This window comes from Zeugodacus cucurbitae, chromosome 6 (assembly GCF_028554725.1).
Source record: "Zeugodacus cucurbitae isolate PBARC_wt_2022May chromosome 6, idZeuCucr1.2, whole genome shotgun sequence".
Taxonomy (NCBI): Eukaryota; Metazoa; Arthropoda; class Insecta; order Diptera; family Tephritidae; genus Zeugodacus; species Zeugodacus cucurbitae.
In genome coordinates, this window is record NC_071671.1 from 5,357,278 (window position 1) to 5,374,600 (window position 17,323).

Consider the following 17,323-nt stretch of genomic DNA (forward strand, 5'->3'; position numbering starts at 1 on the left):
ACCATTTAAAAGAAGAAAATAATGTTGCCGCTGTCATATACTTGTCCTCTATGGGCGCCTGGTTGCAATTTCTTAGTCAAAAGCTGTTTTTTCTGAGCCAATGACGACATTATTATGAACAGAAATGAGCTCATTTGAACTTTTTTTTGCTTTCAGAATTTAAGTTTAAGAAATTGCTTGTCAAAATATTAATTATGGATTATTGTTTCTACACGCGGCGTTAAATTTTTATTCGTCACGATTATATGTCATATTCAAAGTAATTTTATGAATTTATCCTCTCAAATGTTGTTGCAATAAATATGAGTTTAAGAGAAAAATTGTGTTAATATTTCGGCATAATAGATAAGCTGATTAATTTTTAAATATTTTGAATTTATATTTGTTTTATTTATTATACATTTTTAGGACAATAATGTATATACATATCTATATAATACAAAATAGCATTAGAGCACGAAGTATTTAAGAATATAATAAAAAACTATTGATCATAATGGTATGATCTATATACAATTTTTGAAACATGTTGATTAATACGTGTTGTGTTCGAAAAATAACGAGAATTGGAAAATTTAAAACTCACGAGTCTGGAGAGTCCAATTGTTAAAATTTATTTTAGATTTTATTTATGATGTTGTTTTACCAGCATAGAAAAAATCGTTGAGAGAACCAAAGGCTATCCCAAAAATCGAGTTGGAGAAGTGTTTCGACGATTGGAAATAGATCATAAATTCGAATGTGGGCTATTTTTAAGGCGAGGAGACTAATGTAGTCTAATGAAGAAATATTTTTTTCAAAAACACGAAAATTGCCATTTTTTAACACTCTTACATTACAAATTAGTGCTCCGAAACAAAATTAAGCTCCAATGTAAGAATTGTACTTTCAATAAGACTTAGATAAGTTAAAAAAAAACGATTCTACGGTTTCCTAAAAAGCACACAGTGGGTTTGAAACCTTGTATTAGAGACATTTTCAAGATTACGAATTCTATAGAAAAGCTACAGATTGTACACAGAGTAGAGCTTTGGCGTTTAATAGGTCATTTTGGACAAACGATTTCAAAAATATTGTAGTTCAACAGTATTTTATATGTAATATTTGACAATGAAGAATAAAATTTCTACAAACAAACCAATGAATACCCACAAACAACGTCGCTTCGCACTCGGTAACAATTTAATTTGCGTGTTTTTATTTGTTTATAACATTCCTGATAACGTCCAGTTGTGACCACTGTGTCTGCACTGCACTTGTACACAACTCATATAAATGTGAGCGACCATACAAATTGCTTGTCGATAATCCACTTAGGATCAATAAACGCAAACCAACGACTATTGCTTTGGCTTTATTATTATTGCCATTGCATATGTAGTTGTTGTTGTTGTTGTTAAGCTGTTTTGTTTTTAGTTTATTGCCACTGACGTTTTAGAGGGAGGTGGATTACGGGTTTTTTTATGTGTGTGTTTTCAATGCATTAACTAATCTCTACGATACGTGTGCATACATACATACAATCACATATATATGTATATATAGGCACCTACGTTTTTGTTATATTTGTTATAATTGTGTTGTTGCTCTTCTTATAATTTGTAGTGTGTAGTGTTTGAATCGCAAGAGTGACTGCTTGCTGCTTGCGTGTTTTATTGCAACTTATGATTGTTAGGTTACGGTTGTTTTATTTATTTAATTTTGTTGTTGTTGTATTTTTACTTTTTATTGCTTTAGCACTTTGCAGTTTGTGTTTGTTTCACATTTTATTTTTTTTTGCTTTTCTTATTTAATTTTTTTGCATTTTTTTTTCTTTTTTTATTATATTATTTTGATTTGTTGTTTTTGCTTTTAGCACTGAATTTCATTGGTTTGACAGATTACGCTACCGTTTGGCGGCATTCGCTGCACTAGCGCTGTGACAGTTGCTCGTGGCGCCTCAGACGGTGCGTTACAAAAACCGGCGATTGCATCCGATTTGATTTCACCTGTGCAACGACAAGTGGTTTTCTTCGTGCCTTGTTACCAGTATTCGAGCGGAAGCGGCGTAAGCGTGTGACTGCATGTGCGCGCCTTGTCTTGTGCATATTGTGATTTCTTGTATTTGATGGTTTAACCGTGTCGGCGTGGTGTCATATACTGAAGTTTATTAATAAATTTTAACAAAATACGAAGGTGCAAAATCGTACGCTAGCAACGTTATAAGAAATTGGCGAAATATACTGAATTTGTGTTTGAGAGTGGGAGAGAAAACAAAAGCGAAACTGACGCAAAAAAAGCAATTAAAATTCAAATATAATTATCGTATTAACACCTTCAAAACAATTGCAATTCTTTTTTTGGTAAGTTGCCAAATAAAGATTGAGAGTGACAGCTGAAAAGTTGATATGTTTGCTTGCCAAAATGAATGAAAAAATCTTAAAAGGTCAAGTAAGCAAATTGTTGACAGTTTTTTATCTAAATTCTCTAGACTGCATAAGTTGTTTGACTTCATTTAAAAATATTAAATTAATTATCGATCTATTATTACTTATTTGTCATATACGAACAGAGAATAATGAATATTAAGAGAATAATGAAAATGATAAATGAAAAAAATATTATTTTTAACATATTTTAAATTTGAAATTTCAAAAAAAAAACTTTTGAGAAGTTTTCATAAAAAATATTATGCAGTATATGGAATCTAAAGTTTTGAATTGTTTCAAAAACCTTGAATAATGTTTATAGATGTCGCTTTATAAAATAGTTTAATACGATTAAAAGCTTTATAAGCGGCACAGCTGAAAAGCGAAAAAGCCGCTTTCAGCTTAATCATTTTTGATTTTTTTTTTTTATTTGGATTTGAAGCTTCATACAGAATTGAATTTATGCGCACCTTAGTCACAATGCTAACTGACTCAAATGTAGTAAACATTTGCTTTTATATATTTTCATGTGTTAAAATCATTTTGTTCTATTTCTAAACAAGTTTCACTTGCTGACGTACTTGTTTGTAAAATTTATTGAACGCCAATTGGTAATTAGTAAAAATTGGTGGCGGGAAATGAGTCGATAATTCGGTGTAAAAAAGCGAAAAAAGTAGGAAAAGTTGATACACCTTAAAAAATTATGGATACTATTCAAGAATTAAGGGTCATACTTACACTTGCCATTAAGGGGTTATATACAGTTAGACGACCGAAAAAAAGTGAATTTTCCAGAATTTTTTCTGAGAAAACTTTTTAATTTATTGATCCAAAAATTTATACACATATTATGGTATCTTTTAACTGTATTTTAAGACTTAGTACTATTAAAAATATTTATTTGAAAAAGAGCTACAGCTGATCTCCAGGAGCTCCTCTCAAAAAAGACGTTTTGCGGTGACCACTATATCTCGGAAGTGGATCATCCGAAATTAAAAAAAATTGTTTGACAAAATGGCGGTTTCTAAAAAAAAAATCGATTTTTCACCGAAATTTCGGCCTTAAATTGTTTATAAAAAAAAATATTTATCGGAGAGAAAAAATCTTCGATTAATTACTAAAAAATATATTTAAGAAGGTCGTGTTAAAATTTGAGACTAATCGGTCTAGCCGTTTTCGAGTAATGTTGGTCACCGACTTTGAAAACACCATATTGAGAAAAACGCGTTTAAAGTTTGGACCTTGTACTTCCAAGCACTCTGAAACGCCTTTTCAAATTTTTCATTTGCTTGTAACTTTGAAAATATTCACCGGAACGATATGAAATTTTCTGTGTGTATTCTTAAATATATGTACATTAAGAAAATGAAATAAAAAAAATCGATTTTTTGAAAATTCTAACTGTATATAACCTCTTAAGGAGCTATACCAGTGGACTTTTGCAAGCAATCGAGTTTTTATTTTTTTTGCTTATTCGATATTGAATAGTTTTTGGATAGCAGCGTTTTAAGAGGGACCACTCACAGGTATAAGCTGCTATAGTCGAAACTTTAAACGTTTTTCTCGAATCGACTTCAAATTTAAATTGAGTACCCGAATATTTTTACTATACAATGACCAACAATCTTTTTGATTTGTTAAAAATTGTCAATTGGGCATTAAAAAATAAAATTTTTTTCAGAACTACGTTATTTTGTTAATTATACTCTCGCAACAAATGTTGCTAAAGAGAGTATTATAGTTTTGTTCACATAACGGTTGTTTGTGTCACCCAGAAATAAAAGAGTTAGATATGGGGTTATATATATGTATATGAATGAACAGGATGACGAGTGGATTTGAAATCCGGATGTCTGTCCGTTCCTCTGTCCGTCTGCCCGTGCAAGCGATAACTTGAGTGAAAATTAAGATATCTTAATGAAATGTGTTCCAAACATATTCCCTGTCACCCTGAGGAGGTTGCTTTCGAAAATGGGAATCGGTCCACTGCCACGCCCACAAAATGGCGGAAACCGAAAACATATACAGTGTCAATAAAATAAATAAATAAATAAAAATAAAATTTGGAATATAGGATCGCATTAGGGAGGGGCACATTTAGATGTAATTTTTTTTTAAGTGGGCGTGACCCCGCCCCCAAATAGGTTTTTTGTTTATATCTTGCAAACGAAAAAAACTGTATAAACCAAACTCTCTGCAGTCGTTTCTTTTAGCCATTTCCCTATACAGTCCAAAAATGAAAGAAATCGGATAATAACCATGCCCACCTCCCATACAAAGGTTAGGTTGAAAATGACTAAAAGTTGGTTAACTCACTAACGAAAAACGTCAGAAACACAAAATTTTACAGAAGAAATATCAGAAAGAAACTGCACTGAGATTTTTTTCAAAATGGAAAATGTGCGTGGCGTCGCCCACTTATGGGTCAAAAACCATATCTCAAGAACTACTCGATGGATTTCAATGATATTCGGTATATAACACTTTCTTGGCACCCTAATGACACGGGTGGAATTTGGGGTATATCGGTTCACAACCACGCCTGCATCCCATATAACTCAATTTTGAATTATTCTGATTCGTTCACTTTATAATATAATACATACATTAAGAACCAATGAAGATATCGGAATAAAACTTTACACAAATACTGTATGTGACATCACTTGTGGAAAAATTGTCAAAATCGAACCATGATTTTTCAAGGCCCCTGATATCGAACATGAAGAACTCAGTGCCTAAGGATAATTTTTCACAGAAAATATAGGTAAATCCCTCAGATATTTTTATGTAATTCATTCCCTCTGAGTTTTTTTCTTGTAACAGTTTCTCTCTGTACCTGGAATGGTAATGTCCAAAAAATTGGCAACATTCGATCGAGTACTTTCTTAAAAAATAAAAAAAAATTACACTGGTCTCCTTAAAACGTGAAATGAAATTTTGAAGCTAACTTGGATTCAAATCATGTATTTTTTGTTTGTAAGAATGGAGTAAATCTTAAATATTTTTTAGATTATCAAATTTTTTATAGCTCAAATATTTCCTATCGAACGACCACATTTTTATTAACACTAGCAACAGTCAACAGTTTGTCTTATCGTCAGATTTATTATTTGAAAATTTTACGTCTTTTTAAAATTTGAAAATCCGCTTTGTGAGCAGGCAATGCGTCGAGTGAACGCACAAAACACAAATTCGATGAAAAAACTAAAAACATTCACGTCGCGGCTGATAACAAGCGTATACAAAATCCGCATTTTTTTCGTTTAAAATTTGATAAAAAGCGACGAATTATATATATTATATTATATATGCCAATATATATATATATATATTTAAATATATATAAAATTATAATAATAATAGTTGTTTCTTACAACTCAGAAAAATATAATATTTTTTAATATAAATTCCATTATTTATCTCCGAAAATTCTTAAAAACTTTTTTTATTTTTTTAAAATCGGTTCATTGTTTTCCATGTGCCATTTCTCCTTCCTTGTACGTAATTGATAATTGTGTTTTAATTATATAAAAGCAAACATTGCCTTAATTAACATAGTAATAAATTATAAATGAAGTACATAAAGCACAGGCCGACCTATTGACTTTCTTTAAGACAATACAGTCACTGATATCAGATATCAAAAAAGCTATAAATCATATGGTACTCGGACGCAGTTAATCTAGTATATACTCGTACATACATACATACATGTTTATATATTTATTATTTTTTTTAATACATATTTATATACATATATACAAGATTGTCCAATGAATAAATAAAATCGTTAAGCCCACAAGCCTTACAACAATCACATACACATTTTTATTAATTTCTAATCCTTTCGCATAGAAACACAATTGCCATTATCTAAATCACCTTTACACAATTAACGGTGCTGTATTTAGATATCACGGTATTCAAAAAGAAGTCAGTGCAAAATGTGGCTTCGTTTCATTAACAACAGCCGCATCAAACACATATATTTATTAAATTCATTTAAGCGCTTGTCACTTAAGAGGTTAATCTACTTTTAGGCGCACACTCACACAACCCACACACAATCCACAAATGAATCCCATCAGCGACGATGCAACGCCAATACTACGACCGCTTGCGCCCACTTTACAGAAAATCGCCTGCGAAGAGTTGAACGAGGTGCCCAATCGTGTGGCCGAAGATGTGTTCGCACTACGCCAATGGATACACAAACAGCCGCACTTGTATGCGCGTACCAATGATCAGTTTCTTGTCGGCTTTTTGCGCGGCTCCAAGAATAGTTTGGAGAAGGCGAAGCAGAAAATCGATCGTTATTATACGCTGAAGGCAGCCTTGCCGGAGGTGTTCAATGAGCGGCGACAGGTGGACGATCCGTTGGTGATGGAGATCGTGCGTTTGGGGTAAATATGAAAGTCGGTTTTCTATAACAGTATATTAAAACTAAAGTTATACCGCTTACAGCATCATATTACAGATACCGCTACCCGCGGACTATCATGGTCCGTGCATAACGATCATACGCGCCTGCTCGTATGACACTACCAAATACAAGTTCGCCGATATTATACGCGTCGGTTCGATGTTTGGCGAAATTATGACGATCGAAGATGACAATTCCACCGTGAGCGGCTATATTGAGGTTATGGACATGTGTAATGTGAGTGGCCAACATTTTCTGCAATTGAAACCGGATTTGCTGCGTAAATTCTCAACTTTCGCTGAGGAGGCGATGCCAATGCGTCAACGTGGCACACATTTCATTAATGTGCCGGCGCCATTCGAGAAGGGCTTTAAGACGCTAAGCACATTCTTTCCGGAGAAAATGCTCAGTCGGGTGAGTCGGAGTGTGTTATAGCGCATAATGAGGTTTTTTTTTATAATTTCTGTCTTCACAGATTTCCGTCAATTCTAGTCCCGAAGCGTTGTACGACTTTGTGCCACGCGAGTACTTACCGCAGGAGTATGGCGGTGAGAATGGCACCATAGCCGATATTGTTGAGCGCATGGAGGCGAAATTGTTGCGTTATCGCGACTACTTTTTGTTGGAACCGAAATTCGGCACTAACGAGAAATTGCGCGAGGGCGCGCTCTATACTTATGAGAACTGTTTCGGACTGGAGGGTTCATTCCGTAAATTAGAAGTTGATTAGCGCAAAATTATTTTTTAGCAATTTAATATATTTGCTTTGATATTTTTCTGTTTTATGTATACTACACATATAATAAAATAATATTTAATAGTGATTATGTAAATTATTGAATGTCATGTTTTGGTATACCCAGTAAATATTTCTATAAGTTATTGCTTTGTAAATCAATTTAAATAAATTTAATTGAAAAAAAATTATTTAAAACAAGTAAGGAAAGGCTAAGTTCGGTTGTAAACCGAACATTTTGTACTCTCGAAATTTATTGATATTGAGAAAACACACAATTTAACTCATATATTCGGCATTAAGGCACTGAGTTCTTTAAGTTCGTTCTCCGGGACCTTGAAAAGTTATAGTCCGATTTCGAAAATTTTTTCACAATTTATGCCACACCTTAAGTACAGTATTTGCGCAAAATTTTATTCCGCTATCTTCATTGATAGATAATGAATATATTATGAAGTAAAGGAATCCGATTGAATACAAAATTGAGTTATATGGGAAATAGGCGTGGTTGTGAAACGATTTCGCTCAATTTTTATTCGTGTTATCAGGGTGTCAACAAAATATTATGTACCGAATTTCATTGAAATCGATCGAGTAGTTCCTGAGGTATGGTTTTTGACGCCACACCCATTTTCCATATTGTAAAAAAATCTGAGTGCAACTTTCTCTCTGCCATTTCTTCTGTAAAATTTAGTGTTTCTAACGTTTTTAGTTAGTGAGTTAATTCACTCTTAGTAATTTTCAACATAACCTTTGTATGGGAGGTGGGCGTGGTTATAATCCGATTTCTTCCATTTTTGTACCATATAAGAAAGCAGCGGGGGCCGATAGATTACCGGCAGAACTATTCAAATACGGCGGCGAAGAACTGATAAGGTGCATGCATCAGCTTCTTTGCAGAATATGGTCGGAAGAAAGCATGCCTGACGATTGGAATCTCAGTGTGCTCTGCCCAATCCATAAAAAGGGAGATCCCACAATCTGCGCCAATTACCGTGGGATCAGCCTCCTAAATATCGCATACAAGGTTCTATCGAGCGTACTGTGTGAAAGACTAAAGCCCACCGTCAACAAACTGATTGGACCTTATCAGTGTGGCTTTAGACCTGGAAAATCGACAACTGACCAGATATTCACCATGCGCCAAATTTTGGAGAAGACCCGTGAAAAGAGGATCGACACACACCACCTTTTTGTCGATTTTAAAGCTGCTTTCGACAGCATGAAAAGGAGTTGCCTCTACGCCGCGATGTCTGAATTTGGTATCCCCGCAAAACTAATACGGCTGTGTAAATTGACGTTGAGCAACACCAAAAGCTCCGTCATGATTGGGAAGGACCTCTCCGAGCCGTTCGATACCAAACGAGGTTTCAGACAAGGTGACTTACTATCGTGCGACTTCTTTAACCTGATGCTGGAAAAAATTATTAGAGCTGCAGAGCTAAACCGAGAAGGTACAATCTTCTACAAGAGTGTACAGCTCCTGGCGTACGCCGATGATATTGATATCATCGGAAGCAACAACCGCGCCGTTTGTTCTGCTTTTTCCCGCATGGATAAGGAGGCGAAGCGAATGGGTCTGGAGGTGAATGAGGACAAGACGAAATATCTCCTGTCATCAAACAAACAGTCGGCGCATTCGCGTCTTGGCTCCCACGTCACTGTTGACAGTCATAACTTCGAGGTCGTAGATAATTTCGTATACCTGGGAACCAGCATCAACAACACGAACAATGTCAGCCTCGAAATCCAGCGCAGAATAACTCTTGCCAACAGGTGCTACTTTGGACTGAGTAGGCAATTGAACAGTAAAGTCCTCTCTCGACGAACCAAAATCAAGCTCTACAAGTCACTTATCATTCCCGTCCTGCTTTACGGTGCAGAAGCTTGGACGATGTCAACATCAGATGAGACGACACTAGGAGTTTTCGAGAGGAAAATTTTGCGCAAGATTTATGGTCCTCAGAACATTGGCAACGGCGAATACCGCAGACGATGGAACGATGAGCTGTACGAGTTATACGACGACATTGACATAGTTCAGCGAATAAAAAGACAGCGGCTACGCTGGCTAGGTCATGTTGTCCGAATGGACGAAAACACTCCAGCCCTGAAAGTGTTCGATGCAGTACCCGCCGGAGGAAGCCGAGGAAGGGGAAGGCCTCCACTCCGTTGGAGGGACCAGGTGGAGAGCGACCTGGTTACACTTGGGATCTCCAACTGGCGCCGAACTGCAAAGGAGAGAGACAGGTGGCGCACTATCGTCGATTCGGCTATAACCGGCTAAACGGTTGCAACGCCAATCACATACATACATACATAAGAAAGTGGCTAAAAGAAACGTCTGCAGAAAGTTTAGTTTCTATGACTGAATTGGTTTGCGAGATATATATAAAAACATATTTTGGGGCCGGACCATATCCACATTATTACATACAAATATGCCCCTTCCTAGTACGATCCTTTATATCAAATTTTACTTTTTTTAGCTTTATTTATGGTATAGTTGTTCTACAAGAGTGTACAGCTGCTGGCGTATGCCGATGATATCGATATCATCGGAAGCAACAACCGCGCCTTTTGTTCTGCTTTTTCCAGACTAGATAAAGAAGCGAAGCGTATGGGTCTGGTGGTGAATGAGGACAAGACGAAATATCTCCTGTCATCAAACAAACAGTCAGCGCACTGGCGTCTTGACTCCCACGTCACTGTTGACAGTCATACCTTTGTAGTAGATAATTTCGTATATCTAAGCACCAGCATCAACACCGATAATAATGTCAGCCTTGAAATCCAACGCAGAATCACTCTTGCCAACAGGTGCTACTATGGACGGAGTAGGCAATTGAAAAGTAAAGTCCTCTCTCGACGAACAAAAACTAAACTCTACAAGTCCCTCATCATTCCCGTCCTACTTCATGGTGCAGAAACGTGGACGGTGTCAACATCTAATGAGACGGCACTAGGAGTTTTCGAGAGAAAGGTTTTGCGGAAGATTTATGGTCCCTTAAACATTGGCAACGGCGAATAACGCAGACGATGGAACGATGCGCTGTACGATTTATACGACGACATTGACATAGTTCAGCGAATAAAAAGCAGCGGCTACGCTGGCTGGGTCATGTTGTTCGAATGGATGAAAACACTCCAGCTCTGAAAGTGTTCGATAGAGTACCCGCTGGTGGAAGCCGAGGAAGAGGGAGACCTCCACTCCGATGGAAGGACCAGGTGGAGAGGGACCTGCCTTCACTTGGTGTTTCCAGTTGGCGCCAAAAAGCAAAAAGCAGGAATGAGTGGCGCGCCAAATATATATACATATATAGTTATGAGACTTTTTGTGTTTTCGGTTTCAATAACAAATCGTCGTTATTTTGATATATATATGTAACTCTATATCTAACTCGTTTAGTTTTATGACTCACAAACAACCGTTATGTGAACAAAATTATAATACTGTCATAGCAACTTTGATGCGAGAGTTTAAAAATCGGTACAAAAACAATACTAATACTGTCCTAAAGTATAAATCGCCAAGATAATATATCTTGCACGCAAAAAATCAGGCAACGAACTAGTGCTGACTGAGTATATTAAAATATTTAATTTCTATGTTTTTATACTCATTTGTGATCCATTAATATTTAATCCGTTCGAAATTTTTGAAGTACTATTTAAAGGTATTAATTCTAACCTATAATTAACATTATGGCATTTGAATTGGATTATACGGCAATTAATTGCTCACGCAAATCTATAGCGATTAGATAAGCCTTGAACTAATCACAAAATTTTATTGCTAATTCACTTTTATATTTTTATATATCGATATGCATATCTCCATACAGATAATTAGGCAGATAGACATATATAATAATGGTTATAAGGTATAGAACACTTGTGGTAAGGCTAAGTACATAGTGGACGTACAGCAGAGTGTGGCTAGAATTTACACTTTACAATTATAACGATAACTTTCAAAAGAATTAAAAGAATATAACTGTTTATACAAATATACAGCAAAAATCTCATTTTATTTTCAACCAATATCTAAGCTAATGCATTGTGCATTCAGCCTAATGCACGCCTGTGAACTTAATTAAAGCTGAAAAATGTCAAATGAGTTCAAAGTGCAAATAAAAAAGGTAGTTGGTAGTGGTATAAAACTACTTTTCGTTTAAGAAACAGTCTTGTTTCGCCTAACTTCATCAGTACTTATCTAGCAATACTATCTCAACTTTCTTATCCATAGCAATTGATTAAACCATTATCGACGAATTTAAATGACTTTGCGCAAATATACCGCAAATGAAATACATATGTCTGTCTATAACAACAACAGCAACAGTTTGACTCACCGCCAATTTAAAAAAGGAACATTCAAACAGTTTACGCAGACCTGGTTAGACGAAAGGTCGTTTGCATAGCACGATTTCAGCGAATTTTCAAAAAAAAAAAAATTATAAAAGTGAAACAAAATGCCACAACTCACTATAAGACCACTAAATCCCGAACTGCAAGCTGCGGCGATTAAAGAGCTGAATGAAGTGCCTGAGCGCGTGGCGGCCGATATTGCAGCGCTGCGCACCTGGATCCAACAGCAGCCGCATTTGCGCGCACGTGATGATGATCAATTCTTGCTCTCCTTCCTGCGTGGCTGCAAATTTAGTTTGGAGAAGGCGAAGAGCAAAATCGATAAATTCTATACGTTACGCACCAAATATCCGGAATTCTTCACCATCAATGATGTGGATGAACAGAAGGTGCGCGAACTGATAAATACCGGGTAAATGCTTGAATACTTTCATATTACGTACAAATTATAAAACTTGATTTGTTCTTACACAGTATACTCGTCTATTTGCCGACACCGTTAAATGAGAATGGACCACGTATTGCTGTGGTAACACTAGGCGTTTACTCAGTTGACAAATACTCCATTGAAGATGTTGCACGCGCAATGGATGGCATACAGGAGATATTAATGCTCGAGGATGATTATGCCGTTGTCTATGGCATAACAACATTAGTTGATGTGAAAAAGGCATCCACAGCGCATTTAATGCAAATGACACCGTCTAGTCTGAAAAAGCTGACCATCTTCTCGGAGGAAGCTTTGCCATTTCGCACAAAGGGTACACACTTCCTTAATATACCAAGCGGTTTCGAGGCGTTCTTCAATATACTTAAACCCATGTTGTCGAAGAAACAGCAGAAGCGTGTAAGTAAAGGAATTATTCGTATAATTGGCATGATTTTTGTGCGAATAAAATTTTGCAAATAAATAAATTCCTTTTCACTTCCATTACAGCTCTCTCTGCATGGCAATAAACTGGATAATCTGTACGAGCACATCCCTTTGAAATATTTACCCAAAGAATATGGTGGTGAGAATGGTTCGATTGCAGAGAGCGTTGCCGAGCTCAATAAGAAACTCGACGAATATCGCGAATACTTCAAGGCGAATGCTCAATATGGCACGGATGAGAAGCTACGCCCTGGCAAACCAGTCGATTTCGATCAACTCTTTGGTGTGCAGGGTTCTTTCAGGAAGTTGGAAGTAGACTAAGTTAATATGTGATAAAAATTTTGGATTTTTTGTATGTATGTTTGTTATATTCATGGATAACTGGAATACTATTTTTAACAAGTGAGCTCGGTGGTTTTTTAATGATTAATTTTTTTTATTATAGCTAGAGGCTTATCAGTTTATTAAACTTAATACCCAGTAGGAAAAAATTGTCTGCAAGTATATCTAATTATTTCCATAACAGCTAAAAGGAAATAGTAAGGGTTTTAAGAATAGAACTCTAAACTTCAGAAACACTCAATTCCATATCACTGCAGCTTATAGTTGTGTATATGTTTCTATTATTCTTAAGGGGCTATACCAGTGTAACCCATGAAAAATTAGGCGATTTTCGTGAATTTTTTTAAAGAAAGTACTTGATCGAATATTTCAAAGTTTTTTGGACATAATAAGGTGTGCATCCAACTATATTTTAAGATTTTTTTTTTTTACAAAAATATGAAAAAAAAATAACGGAGTTATAGGCTGTCTTGGGAGGTGCCAAAAAATAAGTTCTCCAACTGCTGACATCATTCCGGTCGAATGAGTGACTGAAACACTAAAATCAAAAAGTTATTAAAGTTTAATATATTCCCTATACAATGACCTAGGATTTTTGAAAAATATCAAAAATTAACAAAATGGCGTAGTTCTGAAAAAAAAAATCGTTTTTTAGGTAAAAAAATTGTCGTTTCTTTAAGCCAAATCGACAATTCTCAACAGAACATTCAGTTTAAATTTACATCGGTCAATATCTCGTTGAGTTATGATGTCAGCAATTTTAAGAAATGCCGTTTCGAGAAAAACGCGTTTAAAGTATCGACTATGGCGGATTATACCTGTGAGCGGACGCTCTTTAGAACGCTGCCATTCAAAAACGATTCAACGATTGCTGCTTTCACAGGATATTTTTTGAAAGTATAAACTATAGAATAAGCAAAAAATAAAAAAAAAATCTCACATGGCTTAGCCCCTTCATGGCAAGTGTAAGTAATTCCATCAAAGTTAATAAAATTATTTTATGGGGGATTAGTTGATAAGTAGTCTTCATATTTTTATGGAGTTCATTTTATATGTGTTAAACATAATTTGTCTAAAATGAAATTTGAAATAAAGTTATTGTCGACGAGGAACTGGAAAGCACATATTCCAGCTGCTAATCATGCTTTGGTCGGATGCTCAATGATTGGAATATGAGTGTACTCTATCCTATCGAAAACAGTCCGTCTTATCCACATAATATGCGTTAGTGACTTTATATCTAGCAACTCCACCATAGACCAGATTTTTACAATAAGTTAAATCTTGGAAAAGACCCTCGATAAACACGACTTCAAAACCCGTTATCGATAGCCCCGACAGGAACTGCCTATTCGACGCCATGTCTACATATGATATCCTTGCGAAATTAATACGTTTATATAGATAGACGTTGAGCATAATGACTTTGTTTATGCCGGAGCCAGCATTAATGCCACCAATAATTAAATACTGGAGATCAAGCGTAAAATAACTCTTGTCACTTTGGGATCAGTAGGCAATTGAGATGTAGATACCTCTCTCGACAAACAAGAATTACGCTCTATAAGTCTCTCTCTTGATATGAGAAAGTACTTGGATTATCATGCAAGATTTTTGGAGCCATCCGCGTGAGCTAGGAGTATCGATGAAGATGGAACCATGAACTGTATGAGATCTACGAAGATATGTATTTATATACTCGAAGTTATGCGTATAAAAATCGAACGAATGCGCTTATTAGGCCATGTCGTACGTATGGATGGCATTGCTCCGGTGGAAAGATCCTTCTATTCGAGATCCATGGGTGGCCATCGGAAGCAAGGGCGCCCACGCATCCACTGGAAGGACCTTGAGATGTACAACTTGACTTCACAAGGGATAGAGGCAACTGGCGAAGTTTGTGTTCTCGGCTTAATGTTCGTAGAATTATCGTCGCTCATAGAGGCATTCCTGAAAAGATTGTTACTCAAAATTGTTTCGGTAACCGCCATTTCGTATTAAAATGCTTTTATATACTACAATACAACTTTTAATAAATCCTTTCCTGAATCCAAGAATACATTTTTGCTTTAGATTGATTTAACCACTTAAACCAACTGGCGAGTGTTTACTGTACTTCTATTCTGATGATATTGTTTTACTCATATGCATATGGCGAGTGGAAGAAATTGATAATCTCAAGCTGATAATATGTACTCTGTGCTGTATATACATATGTACTATGCTATAAATATTATAAAGTGAAATCTATTGCAAATTCTTATCATTTCGTGGGTCTAATCAATACCGCGAGTTATTATTTGATAAAATATCTAAACAATTTCGACAAGTGCTCCATATTAGTTCGCTTGCGAGTGCATTATTGAACAGTCCAAAGATTTACTCCACCTTCACCGACGTGTCTACACAATGTCGCAACTTAACATACGCGCAATCAATGCAGATTTGCAAAAACTCGCCAACGAGGAGTTGAATGAGATGCCCGAACGTGTGGCGGCCGATATTGAAGCGCTGCGCACCTGGATCCAACAGCAGCCGCATTTGCGCGCACGTGACGATGATCAATTTTTGCTCTCCTTCCTGCGTGGCTGCAAATTTAGTTTGGAAAAGGCGAAGGGGAAAATCGATAAATACTATACGTTACGCACTAAATATCCGGATTTCTTCGGCGCCTACGATGTGAATGATCCCAAGATACGAGCGGTCTTTAATGCTGGGTGAGAAATTATATACATCTGCATAAGTTATAGATATTAACTGGTACTTCTCTGCGCTTAATAGCATAATTTTGTTGTTGCCCAAACCATTGCACGAGCAAGGTCCACGCATAATACTCATACGTCAAGGTGCACTGCCAGCTGACGAATACACGATCGAACATTTTATACGCGCCGCCAGTCACTTGCAAGAGATCATAATACGCAATGATGATCATGCCATTATATCGGGCATGATATCGATTATCGATATCGAAAATTGTACTCCTGGACATGTTATGCAGATGACGCCGAGCGTCATGAAGAAAATGTCCATACATGCCGAGGAGGCAGTGCCTTTACGTCCAAAACAACAACACTTCATACATATACCCAGTGGCTTCGAAACGGTTTTCAATGCCATCAGACCGCTCATGACAAAGAAACAACAAAACAGAGTAAGTGCTTTTAAGGTGCAATGAAGGTGCAAAAATGTTTTTTATTAACGATAAGCTATAGATTTCAGTGCATGCCGAAAATTTGGATAGATTTTACGAACACGTTCCACGTTCTTATCTACCCGTGGAATATGGCGGCGATAATGGCACGATTGCAGAGATAATCAGCTACACAAATAAACAATTGGATGAGTATCGCGATTACTTTAAGGAGAATAAAAATTACGGCACTGATGAGAGTTTACGTTCAGGCAAACCCATTGATTTTGAAAGTTTATTCGGTGTGGAGGGTTCCTTCCGGAAACTGGAGGTGGACTAGATTTGTTGGAAATGAGATTTTTTGCAATATGTAATAAAACATGATGTTATGTAGATCATATTTAACATATATTTTATACTAATAATGTTTTTTTTTTATTTTATAAAATCAAAATATAAATATATACTTGAAGATAAGTGCAAAAGTTCATCTTTTCAAATTTTGCGGTTGGGATAAAAATGAGTATGAGAACACAATCTTACTAAATGACCTTCGCCCTAAAATTTAGTGACCATAACCTTCCAGAACGATATAACATCCTGCACATGCTTCGGAGCAGATTCGTCGAGTGACTTTATTCCCCTATTATTTGTCCTTTCATTGGATCCATGTTTCGCCCAAGTGGTCTCACAATTGTGTTTTTTATACCAAGAGAGCAAACGCCCGCAACATCGCGACGACAGCTCTCACTTGTACCATATATCAGTTAGAGAATTGAACCACTTCTGGTCTTTATTGATGTCTACTGTCTCAGCTATTTTGTGAACCTATAAGCTGTGTTCTGTTAACGCAAGATCGTAAACTTTCGTCACGTTATACTCCGTGGTACCCATTAGCCAAGTCATTAGAGCGTAAATAATCAAAAATTGTAAACAATTTTTGACAGTTGCACTGTGCTTCCACTTCGCTTCCACAATGCGTTCAAGCGCTACGTTCTTATCGGACCGCCCTCGTTTAAGCAGCAGAGAAAGC

At 36.2% G+C, this 17,323-nt stretch overlaps 2 protein-coding genes across 2 annotated transcripts; both read left to right on the forward strand.

Annotated features, from left to right (window-relative positions):
• Positions 1–1,893: 1,893 nt before the first annotated feature.
• Positions 1,894–13,238, forward strand: Ttpal_11 (uncharacterized). The gene is made up of 7 exons (XM_054235140.1): positions 1,894–2,342; positions 6,452–6,814; positions 6,876–7,248; positions 7,310–7,563; positions 12,042–12,353; positions 12,416–12,788; positions 12,879–13,238. The coding sequence occupies exons 2-7, from the start codon at positions 6,486–6,488 to the stop codon at positions 13,134–13,136; spliced, it is 1,899 nt and encodes a 632-aa protein (XP_054091115.1). The 5' UTR covers positions 1,894–2,342; positions 6,452–6,485; the 3' UTR covers positions 13,137–13,238.
• Positions 13,239–15,454: 2,216 nt separating this feature from the next.
• LOC128922743 (alpha-tocopherol transfer protein-like) lies at positions 15,455–16,750 on the forward strand. Its single transcript, XM_054234355.1, has 3 exons — positions 15,455–15,874; positions 15,939–16,311; positions 16,373–16,750. Exons 1-3 carry the CDS (start codon positions 15,567–15,569, stop codon positions 16,628–16,630), a joined length of 939 nt encoding a protein of 312 aa, XP_054090330.1. The 5' UTR covers positions 15,455–15,566; the 3' UTR covers positions 16,631–16,750.
• The last annotated feature ends 573 nt before the right edge of the window (positions 16,751–17,323 follow it).

Coding starts and splice junctions, on each gene's coding strand:
- LOC128922743 (XM_054234355.1), top strand. CDS start 15,567: ATGTCGCAACTTAACATACGCGCAATCAATGCAGATTTGCAAAAACTC. Junction 15,875..15,938: donor CGAGCGGTCTTTAATGCTGG/GTGAGAAATTAT, acceptor TGCGCTTAATAG/CATAATTTTGTTGTTGCCCA. Junction 16,312..16,372: donor CAAAGAAACAACAAAACAGA/GTAAGTGCTTTT, acceptor GATAAGCTATAG/ATTTCAGTGCATGCCGAAAA.
- Ttpal_11 (XM_054235140.1), top strand. CDS start 6,486: ATGAATCCCATCAGCGACGATGCAACGCCAATACTACGACCGCTTGCG. Junction 6,815..6,875: donor ATGGAGATCGTGCGTTTGGG/GTAAATATGAAA, acceptor TACCGCTTACAG/CATCATATTACAGATACCGC. Junction 12,789..12,878: donor CGAAGAAACAGCAGAAGCGT/GTAAGTAAAGGA, acceptor CTTCCATTACAG/CTCTCTCTGCATGGCAATAA.